Genomic DNA, 19869 nt, shown 5'->3' on the forward strand with positions numbered 1-19869 from the left:
TGAAAAAAAGCGTATACCACTAGGAGACTTGCATGACCCCCCCCTCTCGGACCCCACCCGGAAGTAAAAGGGGTAACCCTGGGGTGACTCTGAAATTCGGGGCTACACCCGGCTATCCCTTAAAAGTTGGAATTTGGAAAGGGTTGAGTATGGGATGGAGCGGATAACACTAGGAGACTTGCATGATTGTTCCCACCGGAGGTAGAGGGAATAACCCTTTTGCAGGGTCACACCACTGTTTCCCCTTTTCCTTACGGATGGGATGAGGGTTGATGGCTCATGGAAGTGTACCAGACGTATCCATTCTATTACTTACTTGACCCTTTTCAAATTCCGACTTTTAAGGGATAGCCTTGGTGTAACCCTGAAATTAAGGGTCACCCCAGGGTTACCCCTTTTACTTTCGGGTTGGATCTGGATTGAGAGATTCTGCTATCTGCTATACGTATCCATTCTCTTTTATACTTAAACCTTTTCCAAATGTTGCCTTTTAACTGATAACTCCACGGTATCCTTGAAACTATGGGTGACATTTTGGTTACCCATTTTACTTCCTGGTGGAATATCATTGCCGACTATTCTTCACAAGTTTCCGTCGGGCTTCATTTAAAACATCTTATTTACTTATCAATTGCTAAATGATTATGCTGGACCTTTTTGAAAATCAATAATATTGCCGTAAGTTTGCTTCTTCATTTTCATGAAATATGATACACCATTCATATTTTCCTTTATCCTCATGCTTGGAGGCTGATGCAAACAATTGATAAAATTTGTATTTCCCATGTTTTATTTCCATTTCACTTATAAACAATTTGTAATGACGATGTTTAGAAGAGGCTTTTGTGTAGAGCTGAACTGTAAAATGACAATGATATGTCCATGACAAAGACATTACTTTATCCCTTAGCATAAAAATAAAACAAAAACTATTTTCAGCTAAAATCATCTACGTGATGAGTGTTAATCATAAAGTTAACAAAAAATACATAATAACGCTCTGGATTTATACATGTCAGTTTCATTGATTAACATACAACGTTTATACATCGTTTTTGTTACATAAGTATGTAATAAGTTTCAAATCACAATTTAACATAACACGGGCAATACAAATAAACTCATTTCGTTTGATGCCATGACGATTATCATTATGTTCAGGTCAAATGTTCTAAATAATAAAAGAGTGCACTGTTAACCTATATTAAATTTTTCATTAATATTCCTCAGTTTCCTTCCTGATTAATTTAAAGATGATCATGATTAAATAAAGACATTTCGTGTTACAAAATCGACCTTAATTAAAGAAACCTTTATTTAACGGGCACGTATATCGATGTCCTATTACGATGCTTTCAGCTTAGAATTCAAGTTCTCAGTTTTCAGTCGAAATGTACACTGTGGCAGGATTCCAACAGATCTTCACAACTTTCCAGGTCTTTCTTTAATCTCGCTTTTTCTTTCGCAATCTTGGCCTTCTTCACAATATTTTTTACCTTGTCTTGAAGATAAATCTGGAATTCTCCACGAATATCAGGTTTCCATCCTTGCTTCCACAAACCGGCCTTTATTCCGTCACTAATAAGTTCCTTGATATCGTCTGCTTTGGCTGTAATGAACAGAATGGTGGTAAATATAAGAACAATAAACTATGTCAATCGCACGTGTAATTGATAGCTTTTATTTTGTCATAACATGAATATGAGTATTTGGAATGAAAAACTTTTAGATTCTTTCAGAAAGAAAAACTTACTAGGACAATGCGAATCTTTCTGCAACAGCCAGTAATGTATAAATGTCAGTTGCACTTTCGTTACTTTTTCTTTGTCTTTCATGTAAGACAGATTATTGTAGATTTCTTTGAGGTTTTCCTTCACTTGTGGACTGATGTCGTCCAAAGTGGAGGGGATGCTGGTTTCGTCCTCCTCCTCGTCCTCCTCCTCCTCCTCGTCATCTGAAATGTATTTTCGCTTGCCCGAATCTGTGGAACTGTTTCTGCTTGACTGAAAAATGTTTTCAATTCTTTCCTCCAGTCCGGAGTACTTCTCACAGAAATCTTTATACGAGTTGTCCAGTTCATCTGTTTTCTTGTCAGCGGACTGAATTTTTAAATTCATCGCTGACAGTTCTGAACGGAACTCCGCCAAACTTTCCACAACAAATTCCCTTATTGCCTCCATTTCTATTAAAACATCGTCCATGGTGCTGTAGGTACAAAAAGGTATCATAATTTTCACTTCAATTGAAATAGATTTATTCAATGAATTATTAGATATATAACAAAACGACGAGAGGCTGAACTTCAAAAAAAATCTCAAAAACATTCAATACAATAGGAAATAATCACTCACTTCTGCAAAGTATTTTACTCAGTCAAAGTATTTAATAAAAACTTCTCCTTCGGATAGCTTTAGCTTCATACAGCAACAGTTAAATACTTTATCTAGATCAAATTCATATACGAGCTTACCTGCTTTTCTCTGAAGTCATGTTTTCAGATGTTTGCTGTTGACTGAAATATATCAAAAATGTCCTTTTATCACGGAATAAAGTTAGCGCACAGTTTAAATTCAACAAGGTTGACTGTGATTTGTAACCGCATCAGGATGATATACAACCCCTTTGGCGCTAGTATGAAAGTTGTCTGTTACTAAGGTTTCCTACCAAAGCAGGGTTAGGATAAACAATGTTTTTGAGGGAAAAGGAAAATTGAGAAAAATAGAAACTTTTCCACCTCTAAAGAGTTACATCAGCCACAAGATATGCATCAGGTAAGACACAATACTTTCACTACTATTTTATTTAATATGAATAAAAGTGTTTTCAATCATACATCATAAATAGATTATCAATATACTTTTCCGATCTATTGTTCATTCTCAGCAATAATGACTTAATATATTCAAGTTTATCATTGACCATAATGAACTACGCAACGAGGAAACTTAAAAGATAACTTTCATACTTCAGAATAAAAACGTGTTTTAATCTTCTCAGCTTCGAATGTTCGAAAAGGGTTTGATTGCCTGTCTAAGTCATGATCGAAAAATTTATTTATTCACTCTTTTTACTTACACTTAAATTAAAAAAGGCATCGGATGATTAGTGAGCCCTTACCGATCCAACCGTTCTCCTCTGCGATCTTGCTGTAAATGAGTACCTGGAGTGTCTGGCGCTCTCTTATATACTACAACAACAGGGCAAATTCAGAATATAAAAACAATATCTGGATTTCATGAAATTTAATATGAACAAATAAGCTATTCCCGATAATTTAACCCAGTCACTTCTTTTTCTTCTATTTTAAATTCCCTTATATATTTATAAGGAAACATTGAAGATGAAAGAAATCGATATTAACTTTTATTTTCAAACATCATTTTGTTAAAGATTCTTATTTCATTTAAAAACATAAAATTTATTTGCAACGGGTATTTAAGAGAACGTTATTTGTTGTTTAGAATTGTAATTGTAGGATCTTCCAAACGGGGTAATTATTCAGATTGCATGGACTATTTTGGTTTTCAGCTTAGCATAAAAATGTGTATCTATATTATACGCTCATTAAAAGAATGAATAGCACTGTCTTAACAGAATAGATAAACAGATAAATAAAACGCAACGAGGAAACTTAAAAGATAACTTTCATACTTCAGAATAAAATCGTGTTTTAATCTTCGCAGCTGACCCTAACCCAAACCCTGTGTTATGATTTTATTGATAATAAGAGTTGAGAAAATATAATACCAACAGGGTATACCCTCGATATACCCAAGGTGTATCTAGGGTACACCAAAAATGTACAACCTCGGTACTCATAAATTAATAATTCATAAAATTTATATAAGTTGATTTTAGAGAATTATGCAATAATTGATTCGATATGTTTTGTATCCTGCAACCCCGCACACACAACACGTCAAATTGCCCTTACCCTAACCCTAACCCTCACATTAGAAATAGCTGGTAAATGGTTTAATGTTGACCTTAATTAGCATTCCCGCAACAGCATTACGTCAAAGTGTTTATATCCTTACCCTTACTCTTATCCTAAATTCTAGCCTTAACCCCAATCCCTTACCCATCACTACGCATACCCATTACTTATTGCTTAAATACAATAACTGAACTTAGTCCTGGGTGATGGGATATACACAAAGAAATATTTAAGTGTAATGCAAAAATTTATTTTACATTTCACAATTATTTATTGAAAACATTATCATTATTAACATGGTTGCTGGGTGTAAGACGTTTAAAATCATAAGGTCTCTGGAGAGGCAATGTGAAAGGTTTCACTTTGAAGAGGAGGTGTCCTACCCAGCTCCGCCTGCACATCTTCATTGTCCTTACAGAGGTTCTCATTCTTCTCTTCATCGTCAGAAGGACTTGTATCCTTTAAGGCGATCCTATGTTCGACCTGCATGTGACTATTTTCGTCGTATACCACGTCATTCCAGGTAAGCGGATGATCAGCTGTAGGGAGCAAAAGACTGGAGTGGACTATAAGACAGGGACAGTCTGCGAAATCAGAATGATGTGCCGAAGTTACTTGCAACTGATCTATGCATATGTAAATTGGCAAAGACATGTGTAAAGTGTTGTTGCGCAAAGAGTACAGAAGTACTTTATGGGCCAATAGTCTGAGGAGCATCTGCAGGTAATCGTCACGGCATGTACAGTGGTGCGATTGTAGGTCCCCGGCATTAACGCAATAACAATTCTGGCCCTCCTTGTCAAGTTGTAAACGTAACTGTTTGTCGTCAACATCAACCGCACACGCAATGACGTATCCATGCTTTAAGTAACAATAGCCCCGCATGAAGACTTTCTGATATAGGTAGGCAGTGGAAATTAAAATGCATTCCTTGGGGTACGGAGTAAGTTTCATTTTCTGGAACTTAGGAAATGGATCCATTAAGATAGTGGACGTTACGAAACTATATTCTGACATCATCTGTGAAAAAGTCATGACTATCATTAACGATGTAAGTGTATTGTAAATTAATCCTGTAGGTTTATAATCACGGATTTTAATGATCAAGGTAACCTGATGATTGTTTTTTAAATAAAGAGAAATATATTAAAGAAACCCAGGGTATACCCTTGGGTATACCTGAGGTATACTCTGGGTATACCCTTAGGTATACCCTGGGTATACCTTGGGTATACCCTGGGTATACCTAGGGTATACCCTGGGTATACCCTGGGTATACCTTGGGTATACCCTGGGTATTCCCTGGGTATACTCAGGGTATACCCTGGTTATACCCAGGGTATATCCTAGGTATACCCAGAGTATACCCAAGGTGTATCTAGGGTACACCAAAAATGTACAACCTCAGTACTAATAAATTATAATTAATAAAATTTATATAAGTTGATATTAGAGAATTATGCAATCATTGATTCTAAATATTTTGTATCATATCGCAGGTAGCATTCCGTCAGTATCTTATTGTTTGATTTTCAGTGAATTCCTCTCTCTATATAAAATACTATCTCATTACTTATATGTTATTTAAGATTATTACATCCAATTAATTACTTAATATGTAGAAGCAATAATGTAAAATGTCTTTCGATAATTAAAACATGCAGTACAGTCAACCAACTTACCGCTAAGAAAACAAATTGCACATCCAATTGCGCACAAATAATTCTATGATAATCAACTCTAATAGAAACGTACACACTTGCAAACATAATCCACATGACTGACAAGTCATGTGATCAAAATAGGCGGAGTCCCGCAATCCCGCACACGCAACACGTCAAAGTGCCCTTACCCTAACCCTAACCCTAACCCTAACGCTAAGGGTGCAAAACACAGTTTTATATGTAACGTAATAAGGACGTTTTCAGATGAGGTGCAAGCAAAACTGCCCCCTATAAAAATAAATTGTTAAAAAATGTTACATATATATCTATTTATCAATAGAAAGATAAAATCGTGAATTTTTTAGATATTTAAAAATAATGCACATGTAACTTAATGCTAGAATTTATTTGGCACTCAAAACATGCGGAAAATAGACAAAAGGATGCCTCTAAATGCAGTACACGCATGCATTTTAGGCTCCCCCTAAAAGTAGAATGCAACCAAATCAGCCATTTTTATTTCTGTACATTTTCAAGAACAAGTCCTTAGGCATCATTTCATAGTATTTTTAGGGTACATTCGCTAGCTTTTTAAAGAGCTATGTTACCCGCTAAAAAAATCTTGCAATTCTGCATGTGTAAAATCCGGATGTTTTTGGAGTTACCGCCCTATATTTTAGAGTCTCACAAAATTAATTTTTAAAATTTTTCTAAATACTGTTTTTATGTATTCGAAAGATAATTCATTATATTATGCAACTGAGAGTTTAAAAATTTGATTTTCATGTATACCGCATAAAAATAGCAGGAAAATCCCTACCCATCATGCTTTTCCCCAGAGAAAAAACCCCTGGATTTTATACGAAACTGTGTTTAGCTACCTTAAAGGAAATAAAATATTTTTGTATGCCACTTTTTAATGCTTTGATGCAAAGAGGAGAATATTACAAACATTTTGGTGTACACGAAGTTGAATTTGGTGAAAAAATGGCCGAGATATTGTCATTTAGGTAGGATGTGTCAAATACAAAGATAGACCTTTCGAACACGACTGTGCACTTCAAAATTCAAGCTTTAACTCCGCCCTTTAAAAACCACGTGACAATTCGGTGACAAGAAATAAACAGATCAATCCTTTTCTCTTAGAATTACACCCCATGAAGGAACCCTTAATTTTGAGTTTATCGTTAAATTATCACTATAAATAATCACCTAGGATACCTCCTTAATCTATTTCAATTTACCCTCACATCTTAATTTATCTTTTATGGTATTAATACAAAGAAATAATTAGATTTAGTTAAATTATAAATCTTATGTTATAGAATTACACCCCCATGAAAGAACCCATAATTTTGCGTTTATCGTTAAATTATCAGTACGGTTAATTACTAACGAAACCTGCTAAATCTTTTTGAATTTATCCTCACACTCTAAATTATCTTTTATTATATTAAGACAAAGAAATAGTCAAGCTTTTGTTCAATGATAAATCCTGTTATTGTAAAATTACACCCGTTTGAAGGAACCCATAACTTTTTGTTTAACGTTGAAAAATCTGTACATTTCATCACCTCCTTAATATTTTTGAAGTTATCCTTACACCCTAAATGATCTTCTATACTACTATATTAAAATAATAGACTCGAATTTTTGGTCTTTAATACTGAGAAATCGGAAGAATACTGTCTTTTGTTTTATATATTTTAAACATCATTGGTACTTGAAGATTACCAATTTGTTTTTATTTTTTCTAAGTTAAGCTTCGCTAATTAATAATCAACGAAAATTCCTCAAAAAATCCGTGAAATCACCTGGATTTTTTGGATTTTACAATCTTGCGCTTGCGCAACACATTCACGCTAACGGGATCTTTAGTTTATGTTTCCACACATCTGCATAAATAAACACAGAAATGATAATACAAATACGGGTAAATTTTTATTGGACTTTTGCTATATATTCTGTTCATATATATTAATGATTTCTTATATGAGAGAAAGTATAAAATAAATATATATTTCAACCAAGTACTTACTTTTTTCTTCGTGATGACAAAAAATATTTTATTACATGCAAAAAAGTCACATTCTATGGATTAAAATTTTTAGTTGAATGGTATTTGCAGTCTCAAAGAGGTTTGTTGTGATGAATTTGACTGTTATTCTTAAGACAACTTCATTAACTTTCCCCAAAATCGTTCCGGAGCGATTCTGCAATTTTCTGCTACATTACGGGTATAAGGGAGGCATTCTAACTGTGGTGAGGACCTTTCCCGAGACACAGTTGGATTATACAAACTAAGGAAAGTGTAGTGATATTAATAGCATTATTGTAGGCTTATAGCTTTGTTAAGGTGTGTGGATGTACCTATTCCGTAAATATGCGGTATGCAATGTCAACCCGTGCAAGCACGGGTCAAAGTCTAGTTTACTATATAAAAACAAGAAACTCAACAGCCACAGTTTGATGTTATTTCCTTTTATTGTGAAATTACACCCCTTTGAAGGAACCCATAGTTTTCTGTTCATGGTTGAAAAAAAAACTGTAGATTTAATCACCTGAAAACCTGCTAAATCTTTTTGAGGTCATCTTCAAAATGACATTAATGTGTACTACATTTATATGTATTAAAACGAATTGATCGTTTTTCAAGCAAATCATTTCAGAAAGACAAGGTTATGCAATGAAATACTCTTTTAGCAAATGGAATGACTTATAACAAACTAGATTACGGTTTTCCATTAATTTTCATTGAATCTATTAACGTAATTAAATTAGATCGTGCGTTATGTTAGAATAAACTGTTCATAGAAAATAAATAGTGTCAAGCAATCCTAAAATTGACGGATGTAACATATAGGCTGGAACAAGCATTAGCTTTTCTGAGTCGTTGTTTTACTGAAAAGATTTAATGACGAATTAATAATAGAAATAAATTAATTCTTCAAAATAATATAAAGCTTTTCGCAATGTAATAAATCATTTTGATTTATAAACTTGACGCTTACCTTTCGGACATATATTTTAATTTACATTTTCAACTCGTAACCTGAAGGTTTCATAATAAACCTTCATGATAAAAAAGGTATATAAAACACTTCATTCTCTGTAGATTTGACTAGCTCAAAATAATCAAGAACAACATAGATAGGTATAAATAAAATTTGAATTATTTACATTGAAACTGAAAGCAGTATTAACTCATATTTTGACGTGAAAACAAATATTAAATTACCCTGACAAAATGTAGAAAAAAGTCAGTACAGGTTTAATAATATTTATTCCTTAGAACAAACAGCACAAACGAGTTCTCTCCCGTCCACATAAGGTGGGCACTTCAAGGAACCACATCGAGCTTCTACTGAATAAAAAAATCTACCATCCTTATTTTCACGACCACCATGTAAAGTGTCTGGATGCTCGTCAACACAGGTGTACATTGTACCAGCTTGATGGTTATAATATCCCGCCATTAAGTTCCCATGATACTCTAACTTCCATCCTTTGTAACACGTTTTTCTGGCTATAAAAAAATATTGAAATTCATTGCACATAAGATTGTATTTTTACGCAAAAATAAAAACAAAGCAGAAAACTTTCATTTTCAAACACAAATAAGTTACAAGTCTATCAATTTGAAAAATTATTACAAATATTTATACTTTGTCCATAAAATAACAGTTAAAGAACATATTTGATTTTTTCTTTTAGAAAATTCTAAATTACCTGGAAACATTTTGACGACGGATTTATTTCGAAGAAGACAAACAGCACACGGTACATCATGGTCCATAAGCGCGCGCAAGTTGCCGATGGTGTCGTATGTTTCGTATTCCGCACCAAAAACAAAACCTCTGGCCCCACCAACTCCATCAATGTATTCTCCCCACTCTGGATCTCTTGGTAAACACAGAAGATCAACCGCTGCTCCTTTGTCATTGTACCATGAACCGCCAGTGAAGCCTTAGGAAATTAGAGAAACGTTATTATTTTATTTTGTGTTTAAATGTCTTATATTTTTTTAACTTATGATTTTATATACATGTAATTATAAAGCAGAGGTTTTCTGTGTTCATTTTGAACGACCAGTATTTCTGGACTGAAGTCTTTAATGCAGCTGTGAAAAACATTTTTTTTTTGAAAGTGTCAGATATAATAAAATTGGATTCAACAATGACTTTACCTGATAGAACTAACTCAGCATTCGAAGGACATGTTTTCTTTCCCCATCTTGTGTAAACAACGCTTCTGTTTTTGGTTTCTTAAAATAATCAATAATGTTAGAAACGTAGTTGTAAAATTATGGTATTTACATATATTTTTTTCAACGACATTTAATATCTGTATTATACCTCGCATCATATGTGAAATGTTTTCTTTCATAGCTTCCACTGAATTTTCGATTTGCTGCAGCCTGTGTTCATAACTTCCATAGTATGTTACAGCCCGTACTTCCATCACAAAAATCACAAAAATAAGAGCCAAAATCATCTGTAGTACAGTTAAAAATACAATGTTAGTTTTGTAAACACTTAAGGTCAAATCCATTTAATGTTAGCTTAGTTCTAATTTTGGTAAAATATTGGAAAAATAGTTTTTGCATGTTGGAATTTAGAGGTATATTCATTTTGTGAGACTTTTGGTTAAATCTGCAGCATCCATGTAACATGGATATTCATTGATAATTAACTTTTTGCATGGACAACATTCATGACTTACTAGTAACTAGAACAAAGTTCGTTGCAAAGCAACGAGTAGGTCTTCCGTTGCAGCTGCGAGGCGAAAAAGAACGATTTATGATTGACACTTCCATTATTTATTCTGACAAGGTGACCCAAAATGATGTTTTACATTTTGATTATTAAAACGGAAACAAGAAATATACGAAATTTGATCATACAGGAAGTTTCACACATTTTGTCACCACATCAGTTTACAAGTCGTTAAAACTCATCCGGAAGTACACATTTAAACAAACCAAGTTGTTGTGGACATAATTTGAGTGTCACGTGATTGTGATTGCTGTCTAAAATTTGTAAGCTGATGGCCCACGTATCTCACATCATCAATGTTGCGAAAAAAGTGGACTGCATGATTAAAGGGCAAAAACAGGATCATTTTAAAGCATTTTGGCCAAAAGTTATTTTTTTTAATAAAATTGTGGAATTTATTTGTTGTGCTTTAATACAGGAAAATAGGGTGTCGAGAACTTCAATTGCTATACATATAATATACATTGCATGTCACTTACAAGAACTTAGACACGATTTGAGCTCAACATTTTAAATTTTATTTGTCCATTCTTAATTTTTAGAATAGTTAATGTGGGTATTTTGAATCCTTGTTAAAATTTGAAAGTCAAGTATTTAGTTATAATCAAGATACAGAGTTTAAAATTCTTTATTTTGTAAACAAGCTCGATCCTTGCTATTGTTTACATATGTGTTATATCTGTATTAGTTTTTTAATTAAATGTTGCTTTCTTCTGTTGATAATGTTATTTATAAACACATTGAATCAGTTAACCTTGTTTCCCACGAGTCATTTTGTCAAAGAAATGATAATTCCCTACTTTACATTATCAGTAATCAAATATAAGACTCGAGCTTTGTTCACTTAACAATGAATCTGTATCTCTTTTATAACTTGAATTCTAACATTAAAAATTTGGTCAATCATTCAAAATGTGCGAGTTTTTTTTGTCTATTAAAGTCCCTTTAATTTTGCCAATCGAGATGTTATTTCTATTAGCATACGTTAAAGTTAGTTACGAATATATTGATATGATTTAACAGGGAATAACATGGAAAAAAAGTTAAACAAATCCAGCTTCTGGTTTATCTGCCTTTATGTTACTAATGGTGAATAAAAGTTTAATGAATTATATAAAAAACAATCAAACAAGCAAAATATTAATGCATGATTTGTATATTTTTTTATTTACAGAATGGAAAGTAGGAAATATTCATGTGCTTTGTGTGGTGGAAGATCATCTTTATCAGAACGTCGTCCTGCCAGTTCTCTCGCAAAAAATTGTTCAAACATTTTTCTCTAAATGCCATAGAAACTGATGTATTCTGTAATAAGTGTAGCCACAATTGTCGAAATATTTCACGAAGAATACAGATTTCAGATATCAACCTGAACAGTGAGGATGATGCAAGGAGCCCCACCTTCTAATCTCCGAAAAGAAGTAAATGTATGCCAGTATCAAGTCCGCCATCAATGGCCTTACCATTACCATCTTCATCACGCAATTTGGGATTCCAGCAAATAACTCGGGAGGATATAATTCAGAAGCACATACGTCAACTTGCCAAAGACCTCATGACCTCTAGTCAAGATCCAGCAATATTGGTCTTGGATGGAACGTATGTGTGCATACAAAAAAGTTCTAACTTTTCTTTTGCCAGGAGATCCTACAGTCTACATAAACATAGACCACTATTGAAGCCAGTGATGGTAGTTACCACAACAGGCCCCGCCGTCACCAACTTTCCTCAAGTCAATACTCAGCCTCAAATCTGAAGTTTGACCTCAAATCTGAAGTTTGACCTCAAATTTATGCACTTTTCTTTACAGGATTTGAGTTGAGGAACGAGTTGAGGGATTTGAAACCCTAACCCTAACCCAGCATCAAACACATGATCCACTGCAACACTGAAGAACAAAGAACCTGGCTAAAATAAAATGACGTAGTTGTGGTTGACAGGGGATTCAGAGATGTCGGAAAAGTTTTGGAAGACAGGAATTAAAATTGAAATGCCATCATTCATGCAGAAAGTGGCAAAGCAGTTGTCAACACACGATTCAAACATTTCTAGAGTAGTAACAAAGGTAAAAAAAATAACTGCATATGTTGTATTTTATCAGTTAAGTAAAATAAAAATTATCAAGCTTGTATGGATTTAATTCTTTGATTGAATAAATAATCATAGTTTTAAAGATTTCGTATCTAATGATTATGCAATAATGACTAAACCATTTTTATTTCATAGATCAGATGGATTGTTGAAGCTGCAAACGGCAGAGTGAAACAATGGCGGTATCCAGATAAGACCTTGCAAAATTCACAAATCCCGTTTATCGGGAATTACGTTGGGATAATAGCTGTCCTTTGTAACAAGTACAGACCACCATTGTGCAAAGGATTTGCAGATGACCAGGCAGTGGCTGCCAAAATCCGCCACTTGTCTCGAAACGCCAACTCGTTACGGACACACGTGGAAAAGGAAGGTTTGGATGGGAGATCGATGCGCTGGAGGAAGGTTGACGCAGATGACGGGGTGCCAGAGTTTCCTCGATATAACAAGACTAAGCTGCGGGAACTCACTTTAGGGGTCTATAACCTACAAATGGCCAGATCATACACCCAGGAACACATCGATGTCGATGGCAAGTTTAAGATATCTGTGAGTGATGACATCCCAGGTATTCTTTCGACCAAAATACAGAGCAGACATGTTTCGGCGAAACAGTATAAGTGCTGGATTAGTTTCGTTGAAGGTGTCATAGGTGGATGATATTGTAGATGTAAACAGGTAGTAGGGTGTTGGGGATGTGTAGCCACATTACTAGTGTGATTTGATTGCTGTCTTATGACAGACACAACATACAGACAGTTAAAGGCGTACAGAATTGGGGCGAAACCATTGACGATGCCTCAGATTTACCAAAGGTCATTGACGCGAGAGACAGCGATGAGGACAGTGTAATTGAAGAGTAACTTTTCATAATTTGCCGTTCCGTCAAAGTATGAAATACTTGAAAGTATAAACACTGAAATTAAATTATTTATTTGTTTTATCTAGTTTAAATTATTTTATTACTTTATACACGCATTATTGTTGGAGATCTGTAATAACAGTAATATATTGTTGTGTCTACCCAACAGGATTTTTTGAAGTTTTCAATAATTTCTTACCTTTAAACTTCGTACTTTATGCCTTCAAATTAATGAATACATGTAACAGGATTTTTTGAAGTTGTCAATAATTTCTTACCTTTAAACTTCGTACTTTATGCCTTCAAATTAATGTTTACTTGTTTGTAATGTTGTGTATCTCATACTTGTTTGTATGTACAAATTGATTTCTTATTTAATTTACACAAGAGATCAGAAAGATAAATTAATTTACATAAATATTATGTAAACATGTCTCTTCAGTTTTTGGGAGTTCATTTTTATCAACTCTCCTATGCACTTACTCGGGCAAAGCGAAAGTGAAACAGTGTTTCGACCTAAGCACAAATCATTACTGCTGACAACACTTAGTTCCTAAATAATCGATAAATTCGATGCTATGTATTCTGAAGCATTGTTTTTCAAGAAAACTTATTTAATAATACCATGAAAATAGTAAGATTTTAAATTGCACAAAGAGTTTAGATATTTTTTAAAGTCGTATGTATTCCTACGCTAGAATTCAATATAGTCTCGTTCAACCAGACGTTTGGCTGTCTCCGTCAATATCCGACAAAACAGAGTCTCTCTTGCTTGTCGGAGATAAACGGAGACAGCCGAGCGTTTGGTTGAAGAAGACAATAGTTCAATCTTGCCTGGATCCATACAATTTCTCAGAAACATTTCGATTACTGATACTACTTGCCATGCAAAATCACATATAGTTGATTTTGAATAAATGATAATCGATAAAATCAACTCCCGTCAGTTCTTCAGTACTTTGATTAGATATTATTTTCTGGCATAAAATGTTTTAATTATAACTGAAAATCAAAGCATTGATGAAGTGAAAACCGGGCTTTTTGATGTGCAGTTGTACATACTGTGTAGGAATATGACTGGCAAACACCTCTCTCTCTCTCTCTCTCTCTCTCTCTCTCATTTTTTTTCTATAGCAATTCATGTAGATGTACTAAAGACCTTGTTTGTCAAAACATACATTTCGTAACGTTATGACACCTGAAATATGAGTGGTTTGATCAGCCAAAGAGTAAAAGCTCTTTAAGAAATGGCCAACATGTAATATGAGGGATTCATTCCTAACCCAACAAAAAATCCATTTAAAATATATTATTTTCTCTCAATGAATATCTTCATATGGCAACAAGGTTTAATTAACACCAGTATTTGATTCTAACTTCTTTTCGTAAAAGTTTGTAAATGTTATAAAATTAAGATTTTTTAATGTTTGTGCACCTTGATTATATATTTTGAAATAAATAACAACCAAAGGTGATTGTATTAAATTGTAAATGGAAGAATTTGCTAAAAAATACAGATATTTTAAACGCATGGACGCCATAATCGGCGTCAAAATAGACGACATCATCGGTTAGATATTGAATTGTCAGTGAATATATCACAGCTGCTATTAAAGATTAATAATTGCCATTTTTATAAATCCCACATTCTGAAATATATATTTTACCATTATGGTGATTTGCTGAAACACGGCCGATTTTGGCAAAGTCGTACCTTATTCTTTCATCATACGGAAAGTTTCACGCATCATACTTAGTAAGCCATCACCTATTAGTTGTCAAGTCGTTAAAATCATCCAGAGATTACACATGCAAACAAACCGTTTAGAGTTGTTTTGGACATTGATTTGAGTGTCACGTGATTGAGATTGCTGTCAAAAAAAGTTACAGTACGTGGGATTGACATACTGAGAAAATATTTAAATTGGAATTTATTCAATATTTGTAAGAAGAAGATTAATATGCATTCACGGGGAGTGCATCCTAATTAATGTATAGTTTTGAAGATATCAGACTTCACTAACACATGACACATTTTTGTTTATTTAAATCAAATAGTGTATTATACATTCAAAAATCCCAAAACATGAAATCAATCTCTGAACATCATATTCTTTTTTCAAAAATACTATTTGAAGTGGTGCTGTGGCGTTTTACAAACAAATAATTTTTAGACTTTGGATCAAGTTTTAGTTTTAAAAATTCTGCCTTGAACTTTGACGAAAAGTAGTCAAAAGAGAAAATATCACACATGCGCACAAAGATTGCTATTTTTAAGCATATAAAAGGAATATTCAAATTTGGGGGAATGAAGTGAAGACTATCTAACCCAGGTGTGAGAGACTCTTCCATAATCTAGCCTTAAAAGTCTAATGAAAAAAAAAACTTTTGGAGAGAATCCATGGATTATAGTAAAGGATTTTTTGGCAATATTTTAATTATCTCTTTTTTACAATATGCTCATCTAGCCTATGCACGGAATCAAATTCTTTCGTGAAGTTTCTATGAAGACTGTGTTTGAGGAATATCCGCACAACCACTGAAAAGATTGGATTAATCTCTGAGAGCAAATGTGAAAATGGACCGAAGCACTTTAATAATGAGAGAGAGAGAGAGAGAGAGAGAGAGAGAGAGAGAGAGAGAGAGAGAGAGAGAGAAGGAGTTTTAACATGTTTAATAACGCGCTGAACCAATGAAAGATTAACATTTAATTTCACACTTTAAGGAGACTGATTTTGGGTTTTTTGTGGAAAAACTACAATAGCAAAACTTTTTACTTTTTAACCATATGTAATTTACACCAACTCTAGTTTATTTGCAAAGTTTCAAGAAAATCGACCATCTGGTTCTTTTTAGGGGCCATCTCAAAATACAGATACATTTACTAAAGGAATATATAGGAAATTGTCATTTTCCGAAATTCGAAGTAGATTCAAAAAATACTACAATAGCTTTTTTCTCAAATTGTAATATGTGATTAGTAATATCATCCGTCTGATTTTTTAGTAGGGGCCATCTCAAAATATTAAAATGCACCAAATTTTGCTATATATTTGGAGTATTACAAATGTAGATTGGTATAATGGATTCATTCAAAAATTAAGAAAAATACCCCAGAGGATAGCATTACTCTGTGTACAGATTTTCAACGGCGTACAATTTTTACTTTTTCTTTTTTGTTATTTATTATAACACACTCATACAAAGCATCATTTTATAATAACGCCATAAAAGCACAATGGCAACGCTCACCTACCATGCAACGGAAAATTGTTTTAAAAATAAAATGTTCCTAAAAAAATCGAGATATTTTCATCTGTATTTTGTTAGTTGTGTTCAATTTTATAAATGATATCGAAAAAGTATTTTACTAGAATGCGCAAAAAATATGCGCAATGAAAACTTAAGTCGGCCTCCTTAAATGAATATTGTAGTATATAATGAATTCGTTTAGTTTGGAATATAAGTATCTTCAAGATTTTTTTGGTATATCAAACTACAGCAAAATTTAGAGGATCCACATGTATTGGTGTATCGGTGGCTTTAAATCCGACGATTCACAAAGCGTCGATGAGCGTTTGAATTCAGCAAGCGGCAAGTGTAAAAAACATTGACTAATATGCAATACAGTTGTATTTAAAAATCACAACTAGTGTATCATATAATATGAAATTGATTCATCATTCATAATGACCCATGTTTTAGTATACAATAATGATCTGCAAGAGATCAAGCACAATTCATTCTATTTTTATTATAAAATAAAGCTATTAAAAGAATTTATATAGTTTTATCATGAATTCACCATCAATCGCCTTTTCAGAAGATTTTTTAAAATTATTTTAGGACTCTTTTCTGATGTTTGGCACCTGAGTTTCAACATGTATTACATTTGTGCATAATTTTTGACGGTTTTCTGTGCGCTGTCGGGGCATCATGACACGAAATTTAGCTAACTGCGTTTAACAGGTATTTGGATATCCTGAAATTTTTGGCATGGGCTCTCAATGAGAGTTTAGCATAAATACGAAAGATGAGTGTGTGGATTATTGAACGCTGCATAATGATATAGAGATTTGTATGCGGACTATTTGCTTTTAGGGAATCATTTTATTATTTAGGCGAGTCTACAACGTCCATGTAAATTAATATCTTAAACATGCTATGCGTACATGTATGCAAACTGATCGGCTACCTGCAGCTAACCGATTGGCGCTCAAAGCTTGGCCGTATTATTTAAGTGCGATAAATACAAGGGGTATGTTATTTATATATAAGCTACGGACTTATCATTTGATTTAGTTTAACAAATCTGCAACGACCACATAATTCATAACTTAAAAAAAAATCCAAAGCAAACGCCATGCATCATGTACATACCTTATGCAAGCACCGTAGGTACATGTAAAATGTAAACTATGTATTTAATCTAATATTCACGCAAAATTGAAGATATTAAGATTATAGAGAATAACTATTTTTAGAGTCAGTATCAGACATAATGTACCAGCACGCAAAGCTTGTGTATTATATTACCGCAAATCGCTAGTCGATCCGCGCTCAATGGCTCTCCTCGGCCACATGCGAGGGATGAGTTACATAATCATATATACACGAACTTACGGGAAAGGGTGCATGGATTTAGAAAGCCATTATTGTTATCAAATGCTTAATAGTTTTTATTTAAATCACGTGCTTGAATATATAAATAGATGACATTTAGAGATTAAACTATTTTTCATATATTGCTTATAATGATATTGTTGTTGTTGTTGGGTTTTTTTAAAATAAGAACTTAACAATGAAAAAAAAATTAGTGACAAAAAGCATGGGACACATTAAAAACCTTACTTTGATAATTTGAAGCATCCAACTTAGTAAAGAACAATGTGTTTGCGGCTTTATTTTAATTTTACCCACAATTGAGTTATTGTTCATTTGACAAATAAAAGCAGGTTCTTGTCTTTATGTTTAGCTTTTTACTCTCATATTACACAATACCCGAACAAAATAACACTTTCATGAGATAATCAAGATAAAAAAGAACAACTTTTTTTGCGACGGCCAGATCAAAATTTTTACCGTCTTCGAGTTATAAAGCAAAAACCTTTAAGGGTTCTAGATCCCTAAATTTGGGGGCCAGCCTACATGAGTGAGCTTACATGTGCGTGCTTACAAAAGAATTTCATATATAAAGAAACAGATAACATCTTTAAAAAGAGCACCCTTTTAAATATTTTAAGCTAAAGATAATTTCAGTTATATTATCACTTAAAAAAACATAAATTTGATTCGATTCAAATAAACAGATGAGAAAATATAATGATAAATTTTTAAATTGTCAAAATTAACTTACCTTTATGAATCCTTAAACTATCACTTAGCGGCTATATCAGCAAGTATTTATATATATTACAACAAAGAAGCCAAAACAGCAGATGCCTTTGTTCAACCTACGCATTTTGAAAAAGCTAAACAGATCGAAATTAAATTTTAATTGTATACCATACATCTATAATTACTCAATTGAACATTCCGTGCGTGCGAAACACTTTTGAAAAGAACTATCCTTGCTAGCTTGCGACACATGTTGTCAGTTATTTGCGCAGGTATACCTTTTTAGATCAATACAGTCTAAGGAGATTTTTTACGTCAGTTTTGAAACCCCTATACGAATATTATACGATTACACAATTACTTGCTTGTTCAACTGAGGTTTTAAAAATTCTCACATTTTATTCTCAAAGGCATTGTGTATTGGATGAAACTTTATCAATCATAATAAATAGATTAATTTAAAATATCAGTCAAAATTGTGGTGTGGGCAACTTATTATCTTTAAGATAGAAATGATTGGTTTTACAGTATGGAATCAATATTCTGTTAATGAAACGCTCATTCACGTGTTTTCAACGGAGGACCTTGTACTGATTCTGTTGATAATTCTTTTTATTCTTTTTTTTCTTCTAGACTTTTTTTAAACTCTAGTATCTTGCTTGTTTGTTGGCCTATAAAACTCAAATTTTCAGAGCTTATTGGTAGTAACTATTTCTCAATATCTAGGGACAATCGTTAAAATCGACACTTCTGGTACCGAGTTATTCTCCTTTTTCAAAAAGATATAGGCATTCTTGTGCACGTAAAGGCTCTGAAACCTCTCAAAACATGTGTTACAAAGTCACGAATCTTGAAAATACATACTTTGAACGTTGTCCTCCGAGTTTTGTTTTTACAATTCCCCCCCCCCCTTTAAAGTTTAAAAAAAATAATTTGAATTTGTGTTTCAAAAAATGCTGATATTTGGTTGTGTTTTTGTCATGTAGCTCTTTAGTTTAAAATTTTCTCTAAACACTTATAGAACAAATATGTGCAAAATATCAAGGGCTTGCACTTGACACCATTGAAATAGGGCTGGCCCCTTAAATTAGGGGTCTAGAGCCCTTAAAAGTATTCGCTTTATAACTCAAAAATGGTTAATATTTCGCTATAGCTGTCATCAAAAAAGTTGTTTATTATGGTGTTATCAATGTCGTTACAAAA

At 33.2% G+C, this 19869-nt stretch overlaps 1 protein-coding gene and 1 long non-coding RNA gene across 2 annotated transcripts; both read right to left on the minus strand.

The window, feature by feature from the left end:
- Window positions 1-837: 837 nt before the first annotated feature.
- On the minus strand, window positions 838-2518 carry LOC136275010 (uncharacterized). Its single transcript, XM_066083248.1, has 3 exons — window positions 2471-2518; window positions 1754-2205; window positions 838-1609 (listed from the first exon to the last, which is right to left on the minus strand). The coding sequence occupies exons 1-3, from the start codon at window positions 2488-2490 to the stop codon at window positions 1383-1385; spliced, it is 699 nt and encodes a 232-aa protein (XP_065939320.1). The 5' UTR covers window positions 2491-2518; the 3' UTR covers window positions 838-1382.
- Window positions 2519-8865: 6347 nt separating this feature from the next.
- On the minus strand, window positions 8866-18804 carry LOC136274299 (uncharacterized). Its single transcript, XR_010712569.1, has 5 exons — window positions 18686-18804; window positions 9957-10095; window positions 9788-9865; window positions 9331-9567; window positions 8866-9127 (listed from the first exon to the last, which is right to left on the minus strand). It is a non-coding gene; the product is annotated as an uncharacterized lncRNA (long non-coding RNA).
- Window positions 18805-19869: the final 1065 nt, after the last annotated feature.

Source organism: Magallana gigas, chromosome 4 (assembly GCF_963853765.1).
Source record: "Magallana gigas chromosome 4, xbMagGiga1.1, whole genome shotgun sequence".
Taxonomy (NCBI): domain Eukaryota; kingdom Metazoa; phylum Mollusca; class Bivalvia; order Ostreida; family Ostreidae; genus Magallana; species Magallana gigas.

Bases quoted from the DNA above. Each gene is read 5' to 3' on its own strand.
- LOC136275010 (XM_066083248.1), bottom strand. From the start codon at position 2,490: ATGACTTCAGAGAAAAGCAG. The intron at 2,206-2,470 runs GTAAGCTCGTAT...TTGTACCTACAG, and splicing joins ATGACTTCAGAGAAAAGCAG to CACCATGGACGATGTTTTAA. The intron at 1,610-1,753 runs GTAAGTTTTTCT...TGTTCATTACAG, and splicing joins GAAAGATTCGCATTGTCCTA to CCAAAGCAGACGATATCAAG.